Genomic DNA, 24417 nt, shown 5'->3' on the forward strand with positions numbered 1-24417 from the left:
TCTTTTCTTAAACACATCCAGAGATGGTGACTCCACCACCTCCCTGGGCGTCCCATTCCAATGTCTAATAACCCTTTCTGAAAAGAAATTCTTCCTAATGTCCAACCTGAACCTCCCCTGGCAAAGCTTGAGGCTGTGTCCTCTTGTCCTATTGCTAGTTGCCCGGGAGAAGAGGCCAACTCCCACTTCACTACAACCTCCCTTCAGGTAGTTGTAGACTGCAATAAGGTCACCTCTGAGCCTCCTCCAGGCTAAACAACCCCAGCTCCCTCAGCTGTTCCTCATAGGTCAGACCCTCCATACCCTTCACCAGCTTGGTCGCCCTCCTCTGGACTCGCTCCATCACCTCAACATCTTTCTTGAAGTGCGGGGCCCAGAACTGGACAAGTTAGGGGAAGGGTGGTGCAGGTGAGAGGGAGCAGGGAAGCATTCCAGCATTCCTTCACTTCTGCCCTGGCCTTGCAGCACACCAAATCTTTCTTAGCTGGATGGAGTAAGTTATGAGATGAAATGTTATGAAAATGTGGCCCAGAGCAGTCCATGTTTTCAGTGCCCTCAGGAAACTATGAGCAAGAAATGAGCAACATTGGTTTTCTCAGATACGTGCTTTTATGAGCTGCTGTTCTGTATAGTGGGTGTTCAGCGTTTCTTTTATTAACCAAATGTTTTCAAAGTTTACTATAAATAACTCTGGAAGCGTTGTCATTATTCTCTATTTCATGGCACTTATGTAATTTTGTAGTGGGTAAGGTAGAAAATGAGTTTTATTTACAGATTATCATGTTTTTCTGAAAAATGTAGCTTAATGTTAGGTCTTTGTTAGTAATTGTAAGATTACATTTTTGTTGAGTGTATAGGAAGAACAGTTATTTCTCCTGAAGAGTCTTAATACACTAAATAGCAAAGAGTTTAGAAGGAGGTCATTAGTAGTTAAGCACTATCATTTGTTCAGTAGCAGTTTTGATGTAGTTTTGCCAACATCCAGTAGATTGCAGTGTGAGGCTGTTCACAGTTAAGGGTTACTTTTTGTTACTTTATCAATACTTGCTACACCACCAGTAAATTGAATTGTTTCCTCTGGATTTTCAGGAGCTAGCTGAAATGTAGTACTGTTTCTCTCAAGTACGTGTCCTATTTTATCTAGTCTAGCTCATTTCCTGTCTTAACGTATTTTAACCAAAGAACTGGACTCCTGAGCCATGTCTCTAGAAACACTTGATTTAATTTTTTGTTTCCTGCACTAGTTTGTCTGATCAGCGTAAGGCTGGCGCCTTCTCCCCTGGGTAGAATATCTCGCCGTGCTATTCCTGGCCGTGGTTCTTGTTTATGTCTCTTGGTTTGGCGGCGACTCCCAGATCTTCTACGGATGTTTTGGCAGACTCCCTCAGCACAGCTGGATCAGATGCTTCAGGTCTGGCGACAGATATTTCCAAGAAATAGTGGCCTTTTTTGATCGGGATCAAACTTGTTTCTGTGTGAAGTATTCAGAAAAGTTTCACTACTCTCAGTCTGAGGAAATTTAGAAGGATGAAAAATAGCATTTAGCATTTTCCTAAGCAACTCTTGAAGAGTTGTGGCAGCCATGTTGAATGTCTCCAAGCACTGTTTGCATAGAAGACACATAGTTTAAAGAAAATACTGCTAATCAAAAAAGGAGAATTGCATAATGAACTGCAAAAGCCAGAGCAGTGGCAGTACTCATGTTTAGTATATCTGGGTAAGGGCATCTACCCTGTAACATAGTTTCACAGCCCCAAAATAGCTTTATTCTAAACAACTTGGAGGCAAGTTTTCAGATGAAAAGTACTTCTATAAAGTTGTATCCTTCAGCTAGTGATTTTCAAGTAATTTTTCAGTCTCCACAGAGTTAATAATTCACACAGAATCACAGAATATATAGGGTTGGAAGGGACTTTTGGAGATCATCTAGTCCGACCCCTTGCCAAAGCAGGTTCACCTAGAGTAGGTTGCACAGGGTTGTGTCCAGTGGGGTTTTTAATATCTCCAGAGAAGGAGACTCCACAGCCTCCCTGGGCAGCCTGTTCCAGTGCTCTGTCACCCTCATTCAGATGTAATTTTTGGAAATTGAAGGTAAATCATCCAAGTTGAACAAGTTTCAGGTAATAAAGGCTCATCTTTGTCATTTGTTTCCATCCTTCTTCCACTGCCCCAAAACCAGTGTCCTTGTTTTTGACCAGATGATACAAAGGTTGGAGAAACTTTGATTTTTCTTTATACTTATTCATAGAAAAAATACATTGGCTCTTTTTTGTGATAATAGTGTCTCACTGCTGTGATGTGTGAGCTAGAGTTCAATGTGAACTGCAGAGGGCCAGTTTAAAGCTGTTAATAAGTGGACTATTTGCTTTCTGAAAAAGCTGAGAAATTAAGCATGGTAGGTGGGCAGGAGATATTCTGTTATTGTATAAACAGATTAAATATAAACATACTAATGAAATAAGCTATATTCAGAATTTGTAGAGAAAAGAATTAAAGTTTCTTTTGTGAGAAATTTCATAGCCTTTGATTGCAATATGTGTAGCTGAATGGTCAAGGCTCTCCCATATAGTCTTGGAGTTTGAATCGTTATGTTCAGTCCTTTCCTTAGTATGCTTTAGAAAGAAAAAGATTGTTTGTCTTTCATACCTGTGACATTTTCAACTGTACCATAAGAAAGTTTCTAATAATAAATCTCATACTTGCTGCCTGAAGAAGCGTAGGAAATATTTCCCTGATGGACTGTTAGCTATCCATATTGATTTTTTTAAAATATTCCTCTGAACTTTAGAAGCTGACCATAGCCGAAGGTGAGTTCACTGGGTCAAGTACTCTGACATGGTATTCATATTTGTTTCACATCTAACTGGTATCTTGCTCAGATACCTGAATTTATACTAATTGATTCTAATTAATTCAGGTTTGAGTTTGGCATTGGGTTTTTTGTCATTTTGTGCAGGCAAAGGTCTATGACTTTTTGTTTTTAATTTTCCCAGCAATATTGAAAATAAGGATTGCTTTTTGGGATTGTCAGCTCTTCAACTGCCTGTCTTTGTTAGGACATGATTTTTCTGCTGTCTTTCTACTGGTCTCTGCCTGTGATACACAAAGTTAAATCTTCTGAAAGATGAAATCTTAGTGCAGCTTGGCCTTAAAATAAATTTAAGGGCCAGTGGTGTACAAGACCATGTAATCTGGGTTATCCTCTTAAGGTAAAGAAGAATAACAAAGGCTTTAAAAACTGTTGCATTATGAGGAGGAACAAGTTAAAAAAAACCTGCTACTAAGAGTTTGGAATGTGGATAGAATGAATAATCTCACTTTGCTGAACTGATTTTATAATGCCTTTAATGAGGGGTGAAAACTTAAATCAACAGTAATATTCTTTCTTCCTATTGAAGTGGGAAAGAAATTTTAAAAATGAGCATACACAGATGTAACAGATTGGAATAAATATACTGAGAAGTTTAAAAAAAAATGCAGGCTGAATTTTTGAAAAATGGATTTTGCAGAACAAGTGAGAGATCTGAGGAATGGGAAAGGTATGAGGAATGATCCTTTCAGTTAACCTAGCAAACATTTTACTTTGGTTCTTAGGGTGAAAATTATTAACAAAACTTTGATAAGAAAATTATTGAATGCATAGATGATAATGGAACTTTATATAAGACCCATGAGCTAAAAGCAAACACCTCATGCCACAAAATTTAACTGCTCTCTGAAATTATTTGCAGGAATTGCATAGAGCACAGTATAGGTCACTAATCCAGATTAAAGTGAGGTATTAATATTTACTCACTTTTGATAAGTCAGATCAAAATGGTTTAAACATTAGGGTCACTTGAATTGCTGACTGCATAAAAACTTGAAGTTTTTGACAAAGTGTAGTGTTTAAAGTTGATGAGGTAGGTTAGTGACAGAGCAGAGGATTTCTTAGTTCTTGACTAGTCATTACTTTTCATTAGTGATGGTGGGGGAAAAAGTACACATAGCATCAGCATTTAACAATAATGAAATGCAATTGTTTTACCAGGGTAACATCTCTCTGCTGGTGAGACATAGGAAAAAGATAGCTGGGAAAGGAAAGATCAATATTTTGATTGAGCATTCAGCTTTAATTTTGTTCTATTCTTGGTTATTCTTTTCTGTACCAACAAAAATGTTTGTCCTTTGCTTATTGCTGTTAATACATTTCAAGTGCATCCTTTCTCACAGAATCACAGTATCAATCAGGTTGGAAGAGACCTCTGGGGTCATTGAATCCAACCATTGCCCTGACACCACCCTGTCAACTAGACCATGGCACTAAGTGCCACATCCAGTCTTTTCTTAAACACATCCAGAGATGGTGACTCCACCACCTCCCTGGGCAGCCCGTTCCAATGTCTAATGACCCTTTCTGAGAAGAAATGCTTCTCCTTTCCTTGCTGGTTGCTGCTTAGCTGAGTTAGAGCTTAGTGCTCTAGCTCTTGAGGAGGAAGTGTCAGTTTCTTCATCTGTCTCTGTTGCTACGCCTAAGACGCATTTCTTCACTCTGCACTTACCCTTCTCATCTAGAATTAAATGTTTATTATAATGAAAATGCAGCTGGATTAGTAGGAAACTAGTGCTGTCGATACTGAAGCATAAGAACTACCAAGCACCGCTTCCCTCAGCACCATTTTATTAGAAGTAGAGAGTTTTCTGGATGAAATAGCAAAAAGCAAAAGAGAACAGTAATATAGTGAAGATATCTGAGAAGCAATCAAGGGGTGCAGGTAACTTGAAAACATTATCTACAGTCGTTGTTGATACAGTCATTCAAGCTCGGTGAGACTTGCCTCATACAATTATGAAGTGTCACGCCCATTAATATTTTTAAAAGCAAATTTAAAGTGGAAGAGTTCCCTTGTGAGAAGTGGAGCTAATGAAGCCCATTTTCATGTTGGTGTATGTGAGGTGTTGGTTTTTGTTTTTTCTTTTTGTCATTTGTAGCCTGTATCTTGCTGCCTTACACCTAGCTCCGTGCATTTGCGTTGGAGCTATGTATGTGTGTGTTCTAGTTGGTGGTCCCACTGCTGCCAGGCTGCATGCCCAGCATTGCCTGAATTCTTCCCTGCCTTTTGTTCAGGGTAGGAGCTAGTATGACTGCCTCTTTTCTAGTCAGTTGTGAATGTCTACAAAACTTTATAGGGAATCAGATTTTTCTGAGTCGTCTAAATTTTCATGTTTGTCAGAAAACATTCATAGAGACAAAAGTTACAGTGAGTGTGAGAGAAGGAGGAAGAGAGGGAGAAACTGGCTAAGGCTCGCTGCCTCAGTTTCTCTGTTGCTGTGTTATAAGACTACTCTAATGAGTCTTTATGAACTTATACGTGCATGTGTAGTGCTGTACTACTGTGGCATTTTGTGTGTGTAGAAGTCTATAGACACTGACTCTGTAGGATGAAGCTTTTCAAATTAAAAAGCATTTCCCTTTTTCTTCTAGCTACTCTTATTGTCATTGTATAGCATATTTTGTGGGGTTTATTACAATAGACCTTCTGTAGGCTAAGTATTTTTGGAAGAGAAGTCTCCATTTTCGAACTTGGTCAAGTGGCAGATCTAACAGCTTTATGAGAAACTGGTGTAGACGTGCTGCTGTTAGTGCTAAATCTCATTTAGAATAGTTCTAACTGAGGGCCTGCTGCTGTTGGAAAGCACAGCATTTTGAAGAATAAAACTAAGGTTTGCTTAATTGAGGTGACAGTATGAAATACAAAGTAGATGGCACTGAACTGACATGGATAGTAAAAATGTTTCATAGTGTAGGCAAAAAAAAAAGGGGGGGGGGGCTGGGGAGGGAAGCAGAGAGTAGCCCATGTCTACAGGGAAGGAACCTTTTCTGTAGCAAGAACATTTTGTAAAATTTTCAGTCTGCTGATCCCTGTGTTTCATCAGTATTCACTCTGTAATTATGTGTCAACCTTGGAAAAAATAATTAAGCAAAATTACATATCTGAAGTCCTGCTGAAATTATTTGTTTTGTTTTCTTCCTAGCCTAGAAGAAAGGAGTGGCTTTTCAAGTGAAGACTGGTGACATTTATGTGTTTAGAGATACCCTTTAAATGTGCTAATAGTTCCTTTTTTTTTTTTTTCTTTCAGGGCTAAATATCACAAATTAAAATATGGCACAGAATTGAATCAGGGAGATATGAAGCCACCAAACTATGATTCTGGTAAGAATTTCTTCAGAATGAGTTCATTACTGACATAAAAGCCTAACTGTGGTTTGTGCAAATGCTGAAATGATAGTGTTGATAAAATAAGCCACTTAATAGAAGCAGTGGGAATAGAGATGATTAATAAAGACTGTATTTTACTCTTGTAAAATTAAAAATATATGCTAATGCTCTGAAAGAGTCTATTAATAAATCAAATGAGTTTAGATTTAAGTAAAAACCAAACTCAAACCAACAAACTGCTCCTGGAGAGAATGATTTTTCTTTCTTACTAATGTGTACAGATGTTTTGGAACAGGAAGATACTAGATTTATAGCTATAGAATCATTTTATCTTTGAATAATTCTTCTGAATAAAAAGTTAATGGCAAAGGACATGAAATGTATAGTACCTAGTTTGTTGTTCAATTACCTCAATGGTATTCCAGGAGAAAAATAATGAAAGTGCATATGAGACATAAGTGAGAGTTTGAGAGAGGGAAATTTACTTACAAAATTCCAGTGATCATTGGAAATTCACACAGCTAACTTCAGTGCTATGCTGTGAGGGGACAGTTTTTCACCTTGGTCTCTGGAAAGCTGATTTGTTTTTCTACGGGTTGCATCTTCTACTTCACACAGATAGTTTTAAGCACTAAACTTGAGGAATTAAGGACTTAAATTACTTTCTTTCATCCCTCCCTCTATCTCCCTATCCTTTCCTCAGAAAAAAGAAAAGGAGTACACAGATCTGGTTATAGGTGAAACCCTTGAAAGGAAAAGTAATAGGTGATGATTTTTGTATCTTGGTCCCCTGATACTCCTACTAGGGCAACGAAACTAGAACCACCTGTACATAAAGGAACAATGTAGAAAGTCTGCACACCTCAGCTCTGTCAATTGGTTTGTGGAAGGGATGGTCTGGATTACTGTCATGGTTAATTCTTATCTCATTAAATTCAGAAGGTCATTTAAAAAAACATACCAAACAAAAAATTCAACCCCACACCAATTACTGAAACTTTACACCAGGCTTTTCTTGTCCAACGTCTAATGAATTTTTGAGACATTTAATTTCACATTATATCAAGGTTATTTCCTTAACTGAAGAAATAGTTTAATTTGGTGTTACTAAGTGGAAGACCCCAGTTTGTATCTGGACCACTAGAAAACTTTGTCCTGATCATACCAAGATCCTAGGCATCCTTGGTAGTTGTAATTTCTCAGCATACAGCTATAGCATGTTACTCCAGTTTCCAGCTGAGGAATGCAGTGCAAGGCCTGGCTTGCCCAGCAGAGCCGTAGCCAGTGCATTACTTCTGCAAAGTGAACATTAGTGGAATTACCTTTGTTAAAATTCCGTTATCCTGATTTATCCCTTTGCATTCTATATATGTAGCTGTCAGAAATGTACACTTTTTTTCTGTATCAAATCTGGACTGATTAAAGATACACACTTAGAATAGAAACTTTGTTATCATGCTCCTTTGGAGTTGTCTTTGATAGATACTTACTTGTATGTCCCTGTCTTTCCTCACCCCTGGCCCCTGTTTTTCTTGCCCAGTCAGGAAAAAATGTGGAAGTGCTTCTAGTAGTTCTTCCAAGTGGGTCCTTGTTCTTTGTTTTCTCTGTGATCTCTTGGGGAGTCAGTAATACAGTTTAGAAGAAAAAGTTCAGTCTCCTGATAAAAAGATGCCTGTTTGTTTTTTTTTTTTAACTGCTTGTGATATCTTCTGCTGTTATTTGTTCATAATGCAAGTCGCTTCATTCTCATCTGTAAACTGCTGTTACAGCTAGCAGTCATCAGTTTTGAGGAGACTAAGCAAAAGAGAATTCTTGCGTGTAGATGTACTTAACAGTGCCTTCAGAAGAAGGAATTTTGCTTTCAAAAGGAATTTTCAGGCAGATTTATCTCAGTCATGTTTTAATTCTTATAGAGTGAGCTTTGGTGGTTGTGTACTGGGTTCAGCTGTGTTCAGTTGTCGTCATAAAATCATTGTGCAATTGATTATTTCCCAGCGTTGCTATTAAATGGATTTGTGAATTTGAGATGGGTAAAATTCATATGGCTCTCCTTGCATGTGAATTCTGATTAGTCTCTCATACCTTCTTTGAGTGGGTGGTGTGTTTTTCCTGTGTGGTGTTAATTCAGTTGTTTAAAGGTAAATGACTTCCTGGTAAGGACAATATCTTTCCCACATCACATATCAAATTACTCAAATATATATTACTCAAATTATCAAAAATACAAATTAGGATTATGCCACAGGTTTTTCTGGTTCTTAATTTTTGTTTACACAAGAAGATTGTTCATCCTTTAGTGTTTGGACCACAAGGGTTTCAAGTTTTGTAGAGGCTTTTGTAGATAATAAACCAAGATCTTTTATCTTGGGAAGCATATGCTTATGTATCTCCTGGAGGAGGGCAAAAAAACCCCACCATCATGTAGAATGAAGCTATATATGGAATAAATGTGTAGCTGTTGGTTGCCAGCATTCAGATAAGTTTCTCACCAGAACAGCCATGTATTTTTTTTGTGGATTCTCCCAGAGTAGTACTGTTTGGATACAAATTTATGGTTGTGGAAAATGTGGTGAAAATTTTTCAACAGCTTTTCAGGTTAAAAAATAAACAAACAATCCCTTCCACAAAACCAATACAAATATGGATGAATTTAAAGTTGATGTGAGTAGATCTGTTGGTTTTATGTTGTATGGTCAAATATTAAGGAAATTGGTTGGACAGTAAGTTGTAAATAGATACCATGCTGCAGTTACATTTGATACTGTTAGCAGTTAAAGATGTTCGTATTCAAACTTAAATTATGAGCAGCAATTATATTGGAAGGTTAATGCAAAAATGGACCTGCAGATTGTCTATGTGATTATGTTCACTTAAAAAAAAGGAGTAAGATGGAGCTTTTGGATGTGAGACAGAAGGGACTAGCACTAGTGACTAGTAGAACTTGCTCTCTTAAAGTAGGATGTACCTAACAATCTTTACGTGTATATAGTACTACAGTTACATGCTATGTGCATTTTTTTCTCTCTTGATTGATTATTGGCACTTTGAATCTTTTATTTTTTCATTATACCATTCCTAATCATTTTAAGACAAACCACATTTGTCTTTTCAAGTGAAAGGGCATCTTTTTAAAAAGTAGGACAAGGAAAAAATGTTTGTAATTAAATAATCTTTTCCAGATGAAGGGAATGAGACAGAGATTCAGCCACAACAGAACAGTCAGCTAATATGGAAACAAGGGCGACAGCTGCTAAGACAGTAAGTGTTGAAAAAAGGACTCGAATAACAGATGCAAAGGAAAGAATCTGGTAATGAAATGTGATGATAGTTGTATTTGATATTTTCCTGTTAGATTTTCTTTCAAGAAAAGTTAGTGTGTGTGTGTGTGATGAAGTTCATTCAGCTTCTGCCCTACTTTTCCAAGGTTTTTGAAAAATTTTAGTATTTCAGAACTTCAGATGAGAAGCCTTGTCAAATCACAAACACCTAGTCTTCTTTGCTTTTCTTTCACTGAGTATAATAAAACAATCTACTTGGGAGAACGGTGGGTCATGACACTTTGCAATTCTTTTTGCAATTGAAAAACAACACTCACAAATAATTCTGCTAAGAGCTATGTAAAGTAAAAAAACCTGGTGTTATAGAGGGATAACTTTTATTTTGGCCTGCTCTAGGTGCAAAAAAGACTAATATCCAGAAGGTTAGACTAGAAGTTTTCGAATTCTCAGTTCATCTCAAAGAAGCAAATGTCTGTTAATCATTTTTGAATTGTGGTCATAATGAGTTAATTAATTTCCAAGGTGTTTGGTCACATTTTTGTGTGGTTTTGCCTTGGTTACAGCCCTTGGTTTAAATTGGAGAGGTCTCTTAAAGACCTCTCATGAGAGTGTCTCTATCTATTTTTTCATGTGTTTGCCTCATCCCCTGTGCTGATAGTTAGATTCTGAGGTCTTCTAATCAGCTAGCAAAACTTTTGGTTTCTGATTTTTTTTTGTGTGTGTATTACATAGGATTAAATGAGAGGGGAGGGAGACAGTAAGGACAGTCTGGAGTTTACATTAAAGGACCTTTTTCCAAGGAATTTTACAAAAGTTAGATTTGTCTTTTGGACGGCTTGTACATGCTTTTCTTTTTCAAGAGCTCAAATCTTTGCATGTATGTTGAATAAATATAAATAAAGCGGTCTTGACTTGGCTCAGTGATTTTGAAGACAAGTCATTCCTTCTCATCGTAATTCATAAATAAGTGACACAGTGCTGACTACAGAATGTGTGTTACTGACGGACTCTGTTTTACGTAGTTGACTTGTTTGATTTTTATATAGCCAATGATCAGTATTTCTCTCCTAATGTGGTTATATAGAGGATATTGTTAAATAATTGGAGGAGAATGTTCTTGCAGGAAAAGTGCATGTCCTTGATTTGCAACAGCTGTTACTGTAAAATAGCATTTCCCCTCTTTAGTGTGCTCTAGAATATTGACCATTTAATCAGTCCAGTGCTCCTGAGAAGACAGTGCTATAACTCCATATTCTAGAGGAAAGGACAGAGACCAATTTTTACTTTTTTAATCATTATCACCCCTCTGCTCCCCACCCCCAAAGGCACTGTGTCATGTTGATGAAAGAGCCAACTTTAGACCTTGAGGTTTTCATACAAGCGAGTCCAGGATTCTTGCTGCCCAGTCCTTATATGCAAGACAAATTAATATTTTGCAGATCCATTGCAGAATAAGAAAAAGGCAAGGCAAAGATTTTATCACACCTAGTGTGTTATAAATAACAAGTCTTACTAGTAGCTACAGATACAGAATTTGTTTTTATTCCCTCTGTCTTCTAGGCTTCTAATAATGCTTACATAAGGAACATAGCTGACACTTCTTGTAAGGCTTCATGTGTAGTTTCCACGTGTTGAAGAATAAAATGGCCGTGTTGTACATGCAACTGTGGTGATTTTTTAAGCCATTTGTAAATATTTTAATTGAAAGTGCTTTTCCATCCATTTTAGTAAATGAATGAATAACGTATTGTATAAGCTCTGACTGCTAGGCTCTTTGATTTTTTTTTTTCTCAGTGACTGTAGAGGCTGGTACTGCAAGAGACGATCCCTCTGCAGCTGGTTCAGGATGATTTATGAGCATGTTTTATTAGTGCAGCATGGTACTTTGCTAAGATAAGGGGTTGAGGATAAGTTTAGGGAGAAGTTTTCATTTACTGTTTTGAATAAGCGAGACGTGCATGGAAGATTAGCACAAGTTCTGTTCCTGCAGGTATCTACAAGAAGTGGGCTACACCGACACAATATTGGATGTGAAGTCAAAACGAGTACGAGCTTTATTGGGCCTCTCAAGTGATGCTTCAGAGAAGGAAAACAGAAATCAAGAGCCAATGGTAAATGGCACAGAGGGCCAGATTAAAGAAAACGTGATGATTGGGTAAGCATCGGGATGACAATCTTATCTTTCTGCGTAAACGCACTTAATGGCGTAGAACAAATTTTTGTTTGCTGAGAAGATTTCAGGATTTTTCCCCTAATTGGAGAATAGAGCAATTTTAACTAATTTTATTACATTAAGCAGTAAGTATGGAAGTAACTCTTAAGATTCACAGCTTAAAAGCACCATAAGTTTTTTTTGAGTTGGATGGCAGCACAAAGTCAAATCCAGCCTCTTTGAGATGTGATTGCTTAGTGGTTAGAGGTCAGCGTTGGTTTCCAGTTAATGGTTTATTTGTACTGCTGGAAACATTACTGTATTGATTATAGGTCTTCTAGTCTGTGCTATGACATGATCATCTATATGAGAGAGGTTTTTTTTTGGCTGGATCTGGAAAACAAATTCACTTGTTACATTCTGATTCCTTTATGTTTTTGTTTTTCCACTAATGGGTATACATATGTAAATGTGACTGAAATCTAAGGTATTCATTTCTGTTTTTCAATATTTTTAATACTATGAAAAGTCAGTCAAGGAGAGTAAAAGCTTGTTGTACTTACTTTTCTTTTTAAGTAATGTTGAAAACATAAGAGGCTTTTTTTCATTTTCTTCTCTTTTCCATGCAGAGTTTAAAAAAAAAAAATTAAATCTGAAACTTAACTGTAGAGGCTTTAGTAAAACTATCTTTTTGTTGTTTAAGATACTGTAGTTGCAAAACTTGAAAAATAATGAAAATAGTGCAGAATTGTTTGTCTGAACAATGCATGAGGTAACTGTTCCCAGTAGTTTGTGCTGCATCAGCAAGCACAGCTTTTCTCAAAGATCCTCCCTCTTTTTTCCTTTTCTATATTGATGTGGCAAAATTCAAGACCTTTTTTTCCTAAGGTCTAGTACTGCTATATGATGCATTCTGTCTTTTAAAAAACATTTGTAAAATTTCATTATACCTAGCAGATAGCTACAGCAACTTCAGGCCAACAAGTTACATAAGGGCAGTAGCTCATTGTTATGTAGTTAAATTTAATGCCGTGAAGTGGAAAATTTGAACATATGAGAAAACCCGCCAGCTACTAAAATATATTGTGCTGCTATGTAGTTGCCAAGCCATGTCATTTATGTACAGCAGCTTTGTTTTTGAAGAACAAGGAATGCTTGATACATTACAATAACAATTTTAGTTTCATTTCTGGTGAAGGGGTCACTTCTTCTCAGGGGAAGTGGGTAAATAAAGCTCTTCTTTTTACACTTTAGAATTTATTTAAATGTGTTTACTTCAGTTTTGAAGCAGATGGGTATATTTATAAGGTAGTTACTTGATGGATGAAATGTTTGGACAGTGGTTTTTGATACAGCAGTTTTGGATACATTTGCATTTCTTCCCTATCTACTTGCTTTCTGGGTAGATCTGATATTAGATTTAACACTTTGTAGGCTACCCTATGGCTAAGGATGTTCACTGATGGAGAAAAATGAGTTCCCTTCCATTGTGGCTCTGCAAGCTTGTCAACTGCAAGGCTGGTCAGGCTGCACGCTTCAAGAAACTTTTCATCTCACTTGTGATGCATAAGATGGCAGTCTGTATTAGAAAGCTTAAGGGAGTGTTTTGGTACATGATGTGTGAGAAGTGACTCCAGGGTTTTACAGTGGAAGAATTTTCCAGGGGTCTTGTTCAACATAGTCAACGTCAGTCTTCATGGGTGATTTTGGGTTTGTGGATGGCAGCTGAGATCTCCTTCACTGAGAGGAGAAAGTTGGGATTTTACTGAAATTCCTTGGTCAATCCGAGTACAGGACTAGCTTTCAATGCTGTGCTTCTTCTGGATTTTTCAAGTACACTTTCAGACCATGTCTTTCAATTTTCCATGCAGGAGGCATTCTGTGGCTTTCTTCCTGGCAGAGACTGCCTGTTATTTAACAGCTATTTGGTCTTGTTCTGCTAGATACTGTAAAATGTTACACCTCACTGTTTCTGTGGCATGTGACACTGTTCACCTCCTCCCAGCTGCATCATCACTTGCTTCTGTGATTTCAAAGTGCAGATTTATGGCAGATGGGAAATCAGAAATGAGATGAGATGTTGTTCTTGATTAGGTCATACTTACTGGTTCCCTGCCTCATCTAGTGTCAGCCTTACTTGTATAGAACAGCTTCTTTTTGAAGAGTATTAGCATTGAATAGGTGACTAAAAATTAAGGCACATGGATCTTGCTTCTGATCCCAATTGGAATTCTTACCGAGTGTTTGAGAACTTAATTCAATGCTTTTTCTACCTGGTTGGCAGAACTGGAAAAAATTTAGATGTCTCAGCTAATTTCTGGCTCACAGTCGAGGTAGAGGTGCTCTTTGAAGCAAACTCACCAGTGCTAGGCCACTTACCGGGAGTGCAAAAAGATCGGCAGTTCTTTTAGCAGGCTCTTGTTATTCCCATCATGCATGTAAAGTGAGAAGAGGATTGGGGACACAGCAAGCTCATACGGTTGGAAGGAGTACGATGAACAAGTGCCTGCAGTTTGGCAGTGGTAAAGGAGGAAAGTTATGGTGAGAGACTGGAAAAACAAGAAACCAAGTGAAACCTTAGTGCAATCCCAGGAAATTTAAGGACATGTGTGTTTGCCAGGACCACCAGACATTGGGACAGTTGCAGACTGAAATGCAGATGGAAGATGCTCTGTGGCTGTCTGGATACAGTGAAACTCTTTTGCAGGGGAAAGCTTTGCTGTCACCACAGAAGCCTGTGAACTGTTCAAGCCAGTGCAGTTTTGCAAATTTTGTGGTTCAAAACATTTAATGAACATTGTCAAATATCTGCTAGCAAGTCTAAGGCTAGTGGTCAACCTGAAGATGTTTTAGTTCATTTGAAGAGCAGAGTGCTGGACAAAATGTAATGCATGGAAATTAATCTAGTCTAACAACGAAACACCTATGTTAAAGTGAGAAAACACAGCTCATCAAACATTTGGTTTGTTTGTTCTTGGAAGAACTGCATAATATTGTGGACCTAGCTGAGACTATGAATTTTTAGTCTGATTTTTAAGAAAAATGTTTATATGGAAGGAAGAATGTGAGAAGTGGAGTACAAGGACTGAAGAAAGAGAAAACTTCTGGGTGAGAAACAATGAAGACAAATCAATAGGAGTTTGGAAAGAATGTGGGTGAATGTGATGAAGATAATTACGATAGAGGGGAAAACGGCACAGTGAAAAAACAGAAGGAAAATGGTGCATTTCAGGAACAGGAAAATGGAAGGCACATTAGCTTTAAATTTCCTTAAAGATTTCTCCATATAGCAGTGTAAATTCCAGAAAGAACAAATTGACTAAATTGCCTTCTATACAACTGAACACTCGTGTGATAAATCCAAAAGAAAGTAAAAAGTTGTATTTGATGCTTTTATGCTGCCATATGTTTACCTTTTTCGGAGGAGAGAGGGGGTAACAGAAACGGGAAACAAAATTTCCTTTATGTTTTGACTCTTATTTATTGGTAATCAGCCAGTACTTTCTCAGTGAAATTAAAGTGGTGGAGAACAAAACAAATTGGTACTGAGAGAAATTCCAGTAAAAGAATGGAAGAGCTGGCATCCTTCTCAGCGTAGTCTGATTTTAGCACGGTTTTTGTGTAAGCCCATTAATCTGCCTATAGTGATTGTTGCTGCTACTCAGCCTCCTTCAGCAATACCTTTTACTCTACTAGTGACAACAGCAGACACTCACACTTCTCTTGGTTTTTTATTTTTTTTTTTTCTTTCTGAAAAATGCCTTTGGTCGTTGTACGGGTAAGCCCTGGCATTTTTCCTCTGATCCCAGGGATGTGTGAAGTGTATACTTCGTGGTGGGGAGGGAGAATATTTCTCCTCTGCTCAACTCACTACATCTTTCACATATTGTCTGTACAACTGTTTTACAAGTTGTCTGTTATACCAGAGCTTGTCATACCAGTTATACCTACTTCAACAGCCAGGGTTCGGACACTCAGCGCTGTGATATCTACAGTAAGTCGAGCCTTTTTATGGGTGAGGCTGGTGAGAATGTTTGGGGTGATTACTGTGAAGTTGATGCTGTTTACTTTGGTACATAGAAGCGTTAGTAGTTACTGTGATGCAAATACTTAAGACAATAGTATTTCCAGCCGACAATATGTAACTTGAATTCTGCAAGGCTCCAGTTATTTTAAAAAATAGTCATCTGATCCCTCATACCTCTCAGCTTAATTTTGTATATCTTAAAGGGTTGCAAATACATCAGAGAACTCCCCCCACCTCTTTGTTTTTTTCTTCTTTTGGTACAGTGATGAACAAACTACTGTTGTCTGAAAGTCTTTTAAAGCCAAATCAGTTTCTCTTACTATTAGGTGAAGTAGCCTCAGTCTTTATGTGTTACTAGATGCTACATCTGTGGCCAACCTTGTATTCTTACATTGCCTATTTATTTGCTAATATACAGATCCTCTTGAAAACTTTAGCACTCAAGACATCATGTGGATTTTGAATGCACCCTGGAAGATTTTGATTCCATAAATGAAATGTTAATATGATAACATGAGATAGATATAGTCCTGTTTCCACTTTTTAAATGGAGTTTAAAAGGGAATCTGTTTTCAGTTTCTTCAGATCAGCTCGCTTGCATTACAAAAGATAAGTACCACTTGGCATGACTGGACTCAAAAATAGATACTAAAATAATAACTTCATAATAATGGTTGAAATTCTTAACACCTGCAGTGAGAGGAATGGGTGCTTTCCCCCAACAAACTGAAACAGAAATGAAAGCTGCGTGCGAGTGTCACTTGTAGCCTTGAAAACATGAGAGTATTTAAGTATTTTCACTTCACTTATTACCTCATTTTTTTAGTAGCTTTATCTTATTGACTGAAACCTAAACAGTCAAATTAGTTTACCTTCTTGAAGGTGTGTATTTGACTACCATTTAATATGAGTGGAAGCAAATATAATAAAGGAATAGAACTGGAAAGGAATGAGGGTATACCAAGCATATGTATATATACACATATATATAGATGTGTGTATATGCAAAACCAGTATAGATACATTACCTGAGTTCTTGTTAAGGGTTTGCTTATTAGAACTATATTTAAGTAGAAACTTTTTAAAGAAAAATGATCCTGAATGATATATCAGTCTCTCTCTGGAACTGATCTGCTGCCCTTTTTTTTTAATATTGAACCACATATGGCTTCCAATGCCTGTACTTTACATGAACAAAAAGGCATCAAACCTCAACATTTGAGAGCAAATCCAAAGACCTTTTAAAAGATCAAAATTAAACATTTTGAAGACCTTATCTTTCTGATGTACAACAAATCATTCCAACTGACACTTCAATGAATGGACATCGATCTATACCAGAAGGCCTTGAATAACTCTTTTGCATCTCTAAATCCTATTAACACTGACCCATGTAATGAAACTGCTGCATACTGGCTGATGAATGTTGTGTGTTAACTCACTTATAAAATGGTTTATTTGGGAAAATATCTCTGCATTTAACAACCTGAGGTAACATCTGCTGTGAGAAAATATTTCCAAAATAATATGCGAGACTAAAATATTGAATTACAAAAAGAGAAAAATCCCAAATCTATTTGTCTTATTCCCTTTGCTGGTGTTTTTTTCACCTTTTTCCTGTTTGTCCCTGCCACTGTCTTGCAGTGACCTAACAGGCATTTCAAAGATACCTGATTTAGGCCAGACCTGGACACTTTCAACAGATGCATTGAAGCAGAAAGAAAAAATAGGTAAATTGGGGTTTTGTGTGAAGAAAGTAGTACCAATGGACCACTCTTTTAATTTCATTGGCACAGATCTATGGCTTAAGGGTTTGAGGGATGCTTCTTGGAAATGTCACATAAGACTCATGGTACCTCAGGAATGGGGAGAAAGAGACAGAGAAGCTGTGAAGTGGGAGAGAGAAGCAAAGCGGGGGTGAATGAGAAATAACTTAGAAAAGTTACTTAAGTTGTTCAAACATTGAATTTATTTTTTATTTTTGTTCTTTAAAAAGCTTGTTCATTTAACGTATAGTTATCTGACTAGATTTGGCAAGAGAAGCGGCCTTTCCTTTTTAAATGGCATTCCTTCATTATTCCAATTTACATCCAAACCATTTTGTAAGTGTTGCTTACCAGTTGTAGTATGTGTTGCACTGGTTCTTGCGTTGTGTGGTGTGAATTCATGAGAGGCTTCAAAGGTTGTGACAGATTGTCTAACCTGCCCCGTGCTCCTTGTGTGTAAATTTTGATGATTGTAAGTGTTCCATAGTTTTATAAATTACCAGTTTGATATTTTCCATGCTGCATTATGAAAGATTTTGCAGAGTATTGAAGACTTAACAAACTTCTTAAAGACAGTCCTCATAGAAAGAAATACATTTCAATTTGCATGCATTTATTTACTGCACCCAGTTTGAAAGAACTCAACTAGCCACATTGAAAAGACTGTGTTAAAACATGAAATAACTGAATTCTATGGGGAATTAATAAAACTTATGACCTTGCAGTAGCATGTTTTCATAGTAGGAGAAAACTGAGCCAATGAAAATGGCTCAAGAAAGACTGCTAGAATAGCTCTTCGAATGCTGGGTCACAACAGGCTTTTTCCTGATCAGGCCCCCAGAAACATTTCTCAGCCTAAGCTTGAACTTGTGTTTAGTTAACTTTGCTGTGGTATTTCTTCCTGCTTCTGAATTTATCAATAAAATCTGGTTTTATTTAAGATAACTTGTGTATGTCTTGGATAAAACAAACAAAAAACCCCTCTTCTACTTCCTATGGGGGAGTGAGTAGGACCGAGGAGGCAGTTAACGGCCTTGTGGTTGGGCAGTTCATGGGAGAAGTTTATGAGAGTCTCCCTGGACATGACCACAGACTCCCAAGAGTTACTATCAACAAAGGAGAAGGTAATGATAGAAATATTGAATGTGTTGATTACAAAGAAAATACATGTCTGTAAAGTGGCTTTAGTCTAAGTTAAACTTGAGTTTGCAATATGAAACGTTCTGGATCATGTTGGGAGCAGGAAAGGTATATTATCAATGTGCAGTTTTGGTTTCCACATAACAACTTCACCTTTTCTATAGGTTATGTTTTCTGCTTTTCACTCAGTAAGAAACAGGATTTATGTTAAGATCCTGAATATCGAAATGAACCTATACTTTTTGTAAAGCTGCTAATATTTCGATGTCAGGGTCAACTGGATTTTTATACAAAATACTTGTCTTGAGCCATGTGACTATAGGGCAGAAGATGAAGAGTTGGCTGTAGGGCCTGCTAAGGCCCACCAAGAGCCATGCTTGCTTTAAATAGTACATGTGGAATATCCACAAATTGTATTTCTTAGATTTCCTGGGAAGAGATTATTGTTATTTTTAGTCTTAAAGGGGCCAAGGGGTTAAGACAAATCTGAGCAATTAAACAGCCTGTAAAATACAAGTCGGGATGAGATTTTCAGAGCAGTCACAGCTGCAGAAATTTCTGGCAGCTTCTCCTGAGGAGAAAAATATTCATGTGATTTCAGGTTTATGTTGCTTTACAGGAGATAAGTACTTCAGTTACCAGCCCATTTGTAACAAGAATTCTGTGTTTTAAACAGGAAAAAGTGTCTTATCTTTGGGGATCAGAAGTTCCCTGTGTCAAGAGTAACATTCACAAAATCTGCGTGCTGCCCATCCGTTAGTAGTAAGATGGAAAACACAACAGCATTTGTGTAGCTATACTTTAGTTTCTGGCGCTACTTATTGTACTTGTTATGCTTGTGACAAGCAGTTAGTCCTGTTGTAGTTAATCATGTGCAGACATGAGTAGCAGGTAGTCTCTCTGCCTCAGAGACTTTCGTGTCAGATTGGATAAGGCAACTGGAGAGGAGGATGTAATGCACAGTTAAGAGTATCTGACAGAAGGTGTTGTATTGGTTAAATGATTTTTTTTGTTGTTGTTTGATTTGGTTAGGAAGTGGTAAGTCAACTGGGATGAAACCCTCAAGGAAGGAAGGCCAGGTTAGGTGCTGGGGAGGACACCATGCAAGGGTGCTGTTGCAGAGTGCGTTTGAAGAAGGAACAGTGGCAAAGAGATTCAGAACAAGCAGCAGAGGAGCACAGGGTTGAGGAATTCCTGCCAAAATCTGGTTGCTCTATGCTTTCTGCTTTGGCAGCTTCTGTAGCCGCTCCTGCTGTCTGGGATTTCCGGCCTGTTTTTTCCTGGCAGTTTTTCTTTAGACAGTATGGCTGGGGAAGAAGGAAAAAGCAACACCTAAGTTCTTGCACTTTGAAAATTATGTTCTCCCTTACATATGTTTTGATCCAGGACAATCCAGTAAAGATGAATTTTCCTTTTTGAGACCTTTTTGGTTTTTTTTGGTCTCCCTCTATTTGCAACAGGTCCTGAACCTTGCCATAGTCTTCCCTTACTCATGCTGGTAATACTACAGTTCATGCATCAGTCCCTGCCTTTGGATCTCCATTCTATTGTTTTCACCCATTTTTTTTTTAAAAAGTATTCTAGACTACAAAAGCCCTGAAAATGTTGTGTTTCTTTTTCTGAAATGGAATTTAAAGTAATTTGTTATACTACCCTCTTTCAGAATACAGTTTTGCCACTTCTGTTTTTTTATGTTGCTTTGTGAATGACCCTGTAACAGAAACAAACTAAACAGAAGGAAAATAATGAAACAAGCAAGCTTCAAATTGCCATCAAAGTACATAACATAAAGTAGCTAAGGCTAGATGTTTTCTTAAATATATTTTACAGTATTCCTAAGTGTTCATGCTGACAGTAATATCTAAAATGCCTTATGTTTATGTGCTGCTAAAGGATGAAAAATAGCTAAATTATTGAGTTACTTTTGATTTGACTGCTAAAGTGTATTGGGGTACAGTATAGCAAATCAACTTGTCTGTTAGCTTGACGCTTCTTTTCCATGTAGAACCTTTAAATAATTTAAATATTCTGTCAATTCTGTTTTCTTCTTTTTGGTTCTTACGAATTTTTTCTTGGAAGTTATGCCCTAGCACAAATAATCTTCTGTGTCACTGTGCTGACTTTGTACATTTTTGTACTGTGCAGGAGTTTTGCAATACATGATAAACAACTGTGTTTTCCAAGGCATGAGATGTCTTTTACCCCTCTGTATAAATGGAGATACCCAATTATGTACATATGCTGCCCACTAAAGTATGTAATAATTAATATGTTGGTTGAATTCAGACCAATTACTTAAAAAAGATATAACCTTCTCTTTCGGTGGTCACTTTGAGCTTCAGCGTGAGAGCGCCTCATTTAAGATCAAATGAGTACAAAACCAAATCTAGGTATGAATTACTGCAAATACTTGTGCCTGTAGAAGGATATCTGTCTCTTAATAACAAGTTCTGTTGATTAGAATTTTATATGCTATGTTTGTTATTAGTTCATATGTTGCTATTTACTGTAGCACGTCTGATAGTTGCTAATATAGGTCAGCAGCCATGATGTTTTTACATGGCAGTTTTTTACATGGCAAAATAGAGGAAAAAACAAAAATACAATTGCGATTGAATGATTTAGTCCACTAAAAGTTGACCGGGACACACAAAATTTGCTGAAAATCAAGAAGTTAGTCAAGTGAAGCACGTTGCAAATTTTGTCTATCAAGATTTGTGTGTTGGAAACGGCAAAATAGCAGTACCATAGGATTTCTGTGAAAATGTACATTATTACTACAGATTCATGAGGAGTTATAGTCTGCCAAAGCACTGATTACTTAAGAAAAAAGAAAAATATTACAGAGTGCTTTCAGGTTTGTCATAGAAACAAGAGGGTCAAAATACTGCAGGAAGCAAGGCAAATTGGAAGGATGTTTGAGATTGTTCTTAGATAAGATACGATACGGGAAAGTGGAAGGAATATTCTCAATAAAACCAATGACCATGAAAATATACTGTACATCATGGTATATTATGGTGCTGTGTATGTGGAATTTCTAATGGCAAGTGAAATCTTTGTTGGTATTTTTGGGCCGTAAAGATGAGTAAATGAAGAAAGGGTAGAATAGCAAGTTGTGTTGATGAGATGCAGACATACTGGGGCTATGAAGAAGCCACTCCTGCTCTTTGTTGTCATGTAAGCATAGAACTGCTTGAGCAGAGACTGCGTAAAGAAGGAAATGTGCTGCTTATCATGCTTTATTACACATCAGAGCTTTTGCCCTTGGATGTTTCCTGTAATAAACCTTTGAGAAGCGTTATGAAGAAACACTGGAGTAAGTGGGTGATGGACGGATAATCAGGTGTTTATACTGCAGGGAGTTTAAAAGGCCTTACTCTATAGGCTTGTTAGTTGGTTGAGCCTTTTGAATTGGGTCGTAGCAGAAGCAAAATGTAGCCTTAGCAAGGCATTTGCTAGTAGTAAGAGTGACTGTACAATACAATTTAGAGCTACAATTCTGAAAAGAGATAGACTTCTATGGTTTCAGTGGTGGTGAAAATCGAGATGACGTGCATTTAGTGATGAACTGCGAAAAACAGACTACTGATTAAAGGTAAGAAAACAATAAAGCTTGTCTTTACTGCTGTAAAGTCATATAAAGAATGTACAAGATTTTACTGGAAGTATTCACTACAATTCAAACTGAATAATTTTTTTTTCACCACTTTATCTTTGAGGGGATTGATAGAGAAGTGTGTCTTCTGCATAGAAATATGATACCTGTTGTTAATTTTAGGATTGCCTTAATTGTACTTTCTTCAGAGTTTTAATAGTGGTTACAATCCTGCTTCTTGGATTCTTCTTCTTCAGTTGTTAATATGAGAACCCTTACGCTTCCTGTTCTGAGGCACTGCCTGAATTTGTGCCAGTGCAGTTGTAACTTTACCCAATCTTCATCCGTTTCCTTATTTGCTTAATGTTAACGTCTACATAAACATTATTTAGCCATCAATGATATTTTCCCATTATATTGTTTTATAGTGGCAAATTTACCATGTCTCAAAAGTTAATGAATGCTAGATCTAGAGTTTGATGTTTCCCATCAAGGTGAGGAACATCAGATAGCAGCAGCAAAGTTTTCCTGTACCCTGATGTACATGTGGGAGGCCAACTTAGTAGCTGTTGCTGAGGCTTTCACTGATGTTGTATCAGGATTAATGTTGCTTTTGGGCACGTATCAGATGAATGTGGCTTTAAAATGCTTTTCAAATAAAAAAAATGAAGTATCTGTCCTGGTAATTGCAGCTGGATTAAGAATAATTGTTGGTTCTAATAAGATAGTTTATGGATAATATTTAGTTTTTTAATCCACAAACATTTTTACCTATGATAGTCGATTTTTACTTGTAGGCTTATTTTAGTCTCATGTGTTGTTGGACATCATAATACAGAACAGACTGGTAATTGCAAAAGTGACTCTGTAATGATTTCTTTTGACTCGTGATGGTGGTTGTTGTTGTTGTTTAGGAAACCTGAATTGACTGACTCTGCCTCTCTGCTAGAGACCTTCAAGTTTCTTGAAAATGCAGCTGCAGACTTTAGTGATGAAGAAGATGAAGAAGATATTGAAGGAAGAGAGAAAACAATCATTGATACCGCAACAGTGAGTGGAAAAAATAATTGAAAAAGTTACGAAGAACAGAAAAAGTGAGATTAATGAGATGCCTGTATGCAAAGTAATGACTGTGTATGTACACGTGCAAATCATTAATGCATCTTTATGATGGTCTGTCCAAGCATGTGTGCATAAGAGGAATTATATATGCATTTCCGAGTTTGTGCGTACAAGTTAAGCTTTGCCATCTTTATTGCTTTCAGTCTGCAGTGACAGATTAAAATTTTTTAAATTGTCTTTCTTCTATTCCATACTGCCTAGTGCTTTTGGTATATATTGGATACATTTTTTAAGGAAGCAGATTTCCTTTTTTTACAATTTTCAGCTTAGTTTGAAGGTATTGTTTGTAATGTTGCGTGTCAAAAATGCATTGTTTCTTGAATATTTATATAAATGTATTTATATTTAAAAATGACTTGTAGAAATTTATACTTGTAGGATACAGAACTGAAATACCACATTTCTCTGTAAATAGCTTGTGGAAGGAAGAAAAAGTATAACTGGAAAAACTCTAACATGTGGTTAATAAACTTTTTTCTTTGTTTATTCAGTCAAATACCTGAAGCTCCCTCATGATCTATACTTTGCTGTATGATTTGGTCATATGATCATGTAAAATAGATACATACAATCAGTACTCAATTTTATCCTCTTTTCAAAATTAATATTTATTCAATGAGTTGTGTTTCCTAACAATTGAAGCAGATAAGAGTTATGATAGATGTGATTGTTTCCATGATCAGTTTTAAGAATGAACACTTAAAAAAACATCAGTTTTAAAGAGTTTTTAAAGAGGATCTTTGTAAACTTGTTCCTGTCATCCATGGGCTGTGAACTAATGTCTGAGACTCTTCTGTAAAATTATCTGTAACACAGTATGTTCAATAAGCCTCCTGAAGGAATGAACCTTGAAGTTTCGAATTGCTTCAGGGTTTGAAATTGGTTCATTGTATTTAGAGGAAACAGTCATTCGTCCTCATGGACTATGGGATGTTGGCCTGTGTATTCAAGTCTTTTCAGACTGACCCTTAGCAAGGTTCCGAGTCAAAATATTGTCCTGACTGTAATTTTTTCTGTAGAAGTAAAATTCATGCTACAGGTCTAATGTATCATGGCATCAGCTCACCTGTTAGTCAAATAACTCTAAAACATCTAGTTCATTTTGATTATTGAGGGAAAAGTAAATTTATTGCA

At 36.9% G+C, this 24417-nt stretch overlaps 1 protein-coding gene across 5 annotated transcripts in view; it reads left to right on the top strand.

Annotated features, from left to right (window-relative positions):
- The window catches only part of STRN (striatin), a 78083-nt gene that overhangs the window by 16664 nt on the left and 37002 nt on the right, over positions 1-24417 (top strand). For all 5 annotated transcript variants that reach the window (XM_068414577.1, XM_068414540.1, XM_068414551.1 and 2 more), the window contains 4 exons: positions 6121-6194; positions 9380-9458; positions 11469-11633; positions 23076-23211. In XM_068414577.1, coding sequence (XP_068270678.1) covers positions 6121-6194; positions 9380-9458; positions 11469-11633; positions 23076-23211 — 454 coding nt within the window. The remainder of the gene's footprint in view (positions 1-6120; positions 6195-9379; positions 9459-11468; positions 11634-23075; positions 23212-24417) is intronic.

This window comes from Nyctibius grandis, chromosome 1, assembly GCF_013368605.1.
Source record: "Nyctibius grandis isolate bNycGra1 chromosome 1, bNycGra1.pri, whole genome shotgun sequence".
Classification (NCBI taxonomy): domain Eukaryota; kingdom Metazoa; phylum Chordata; class Aves; order Nyctibiiformes; family Nyctibiidae; genus Nyctibius; species Nyctibius grandis.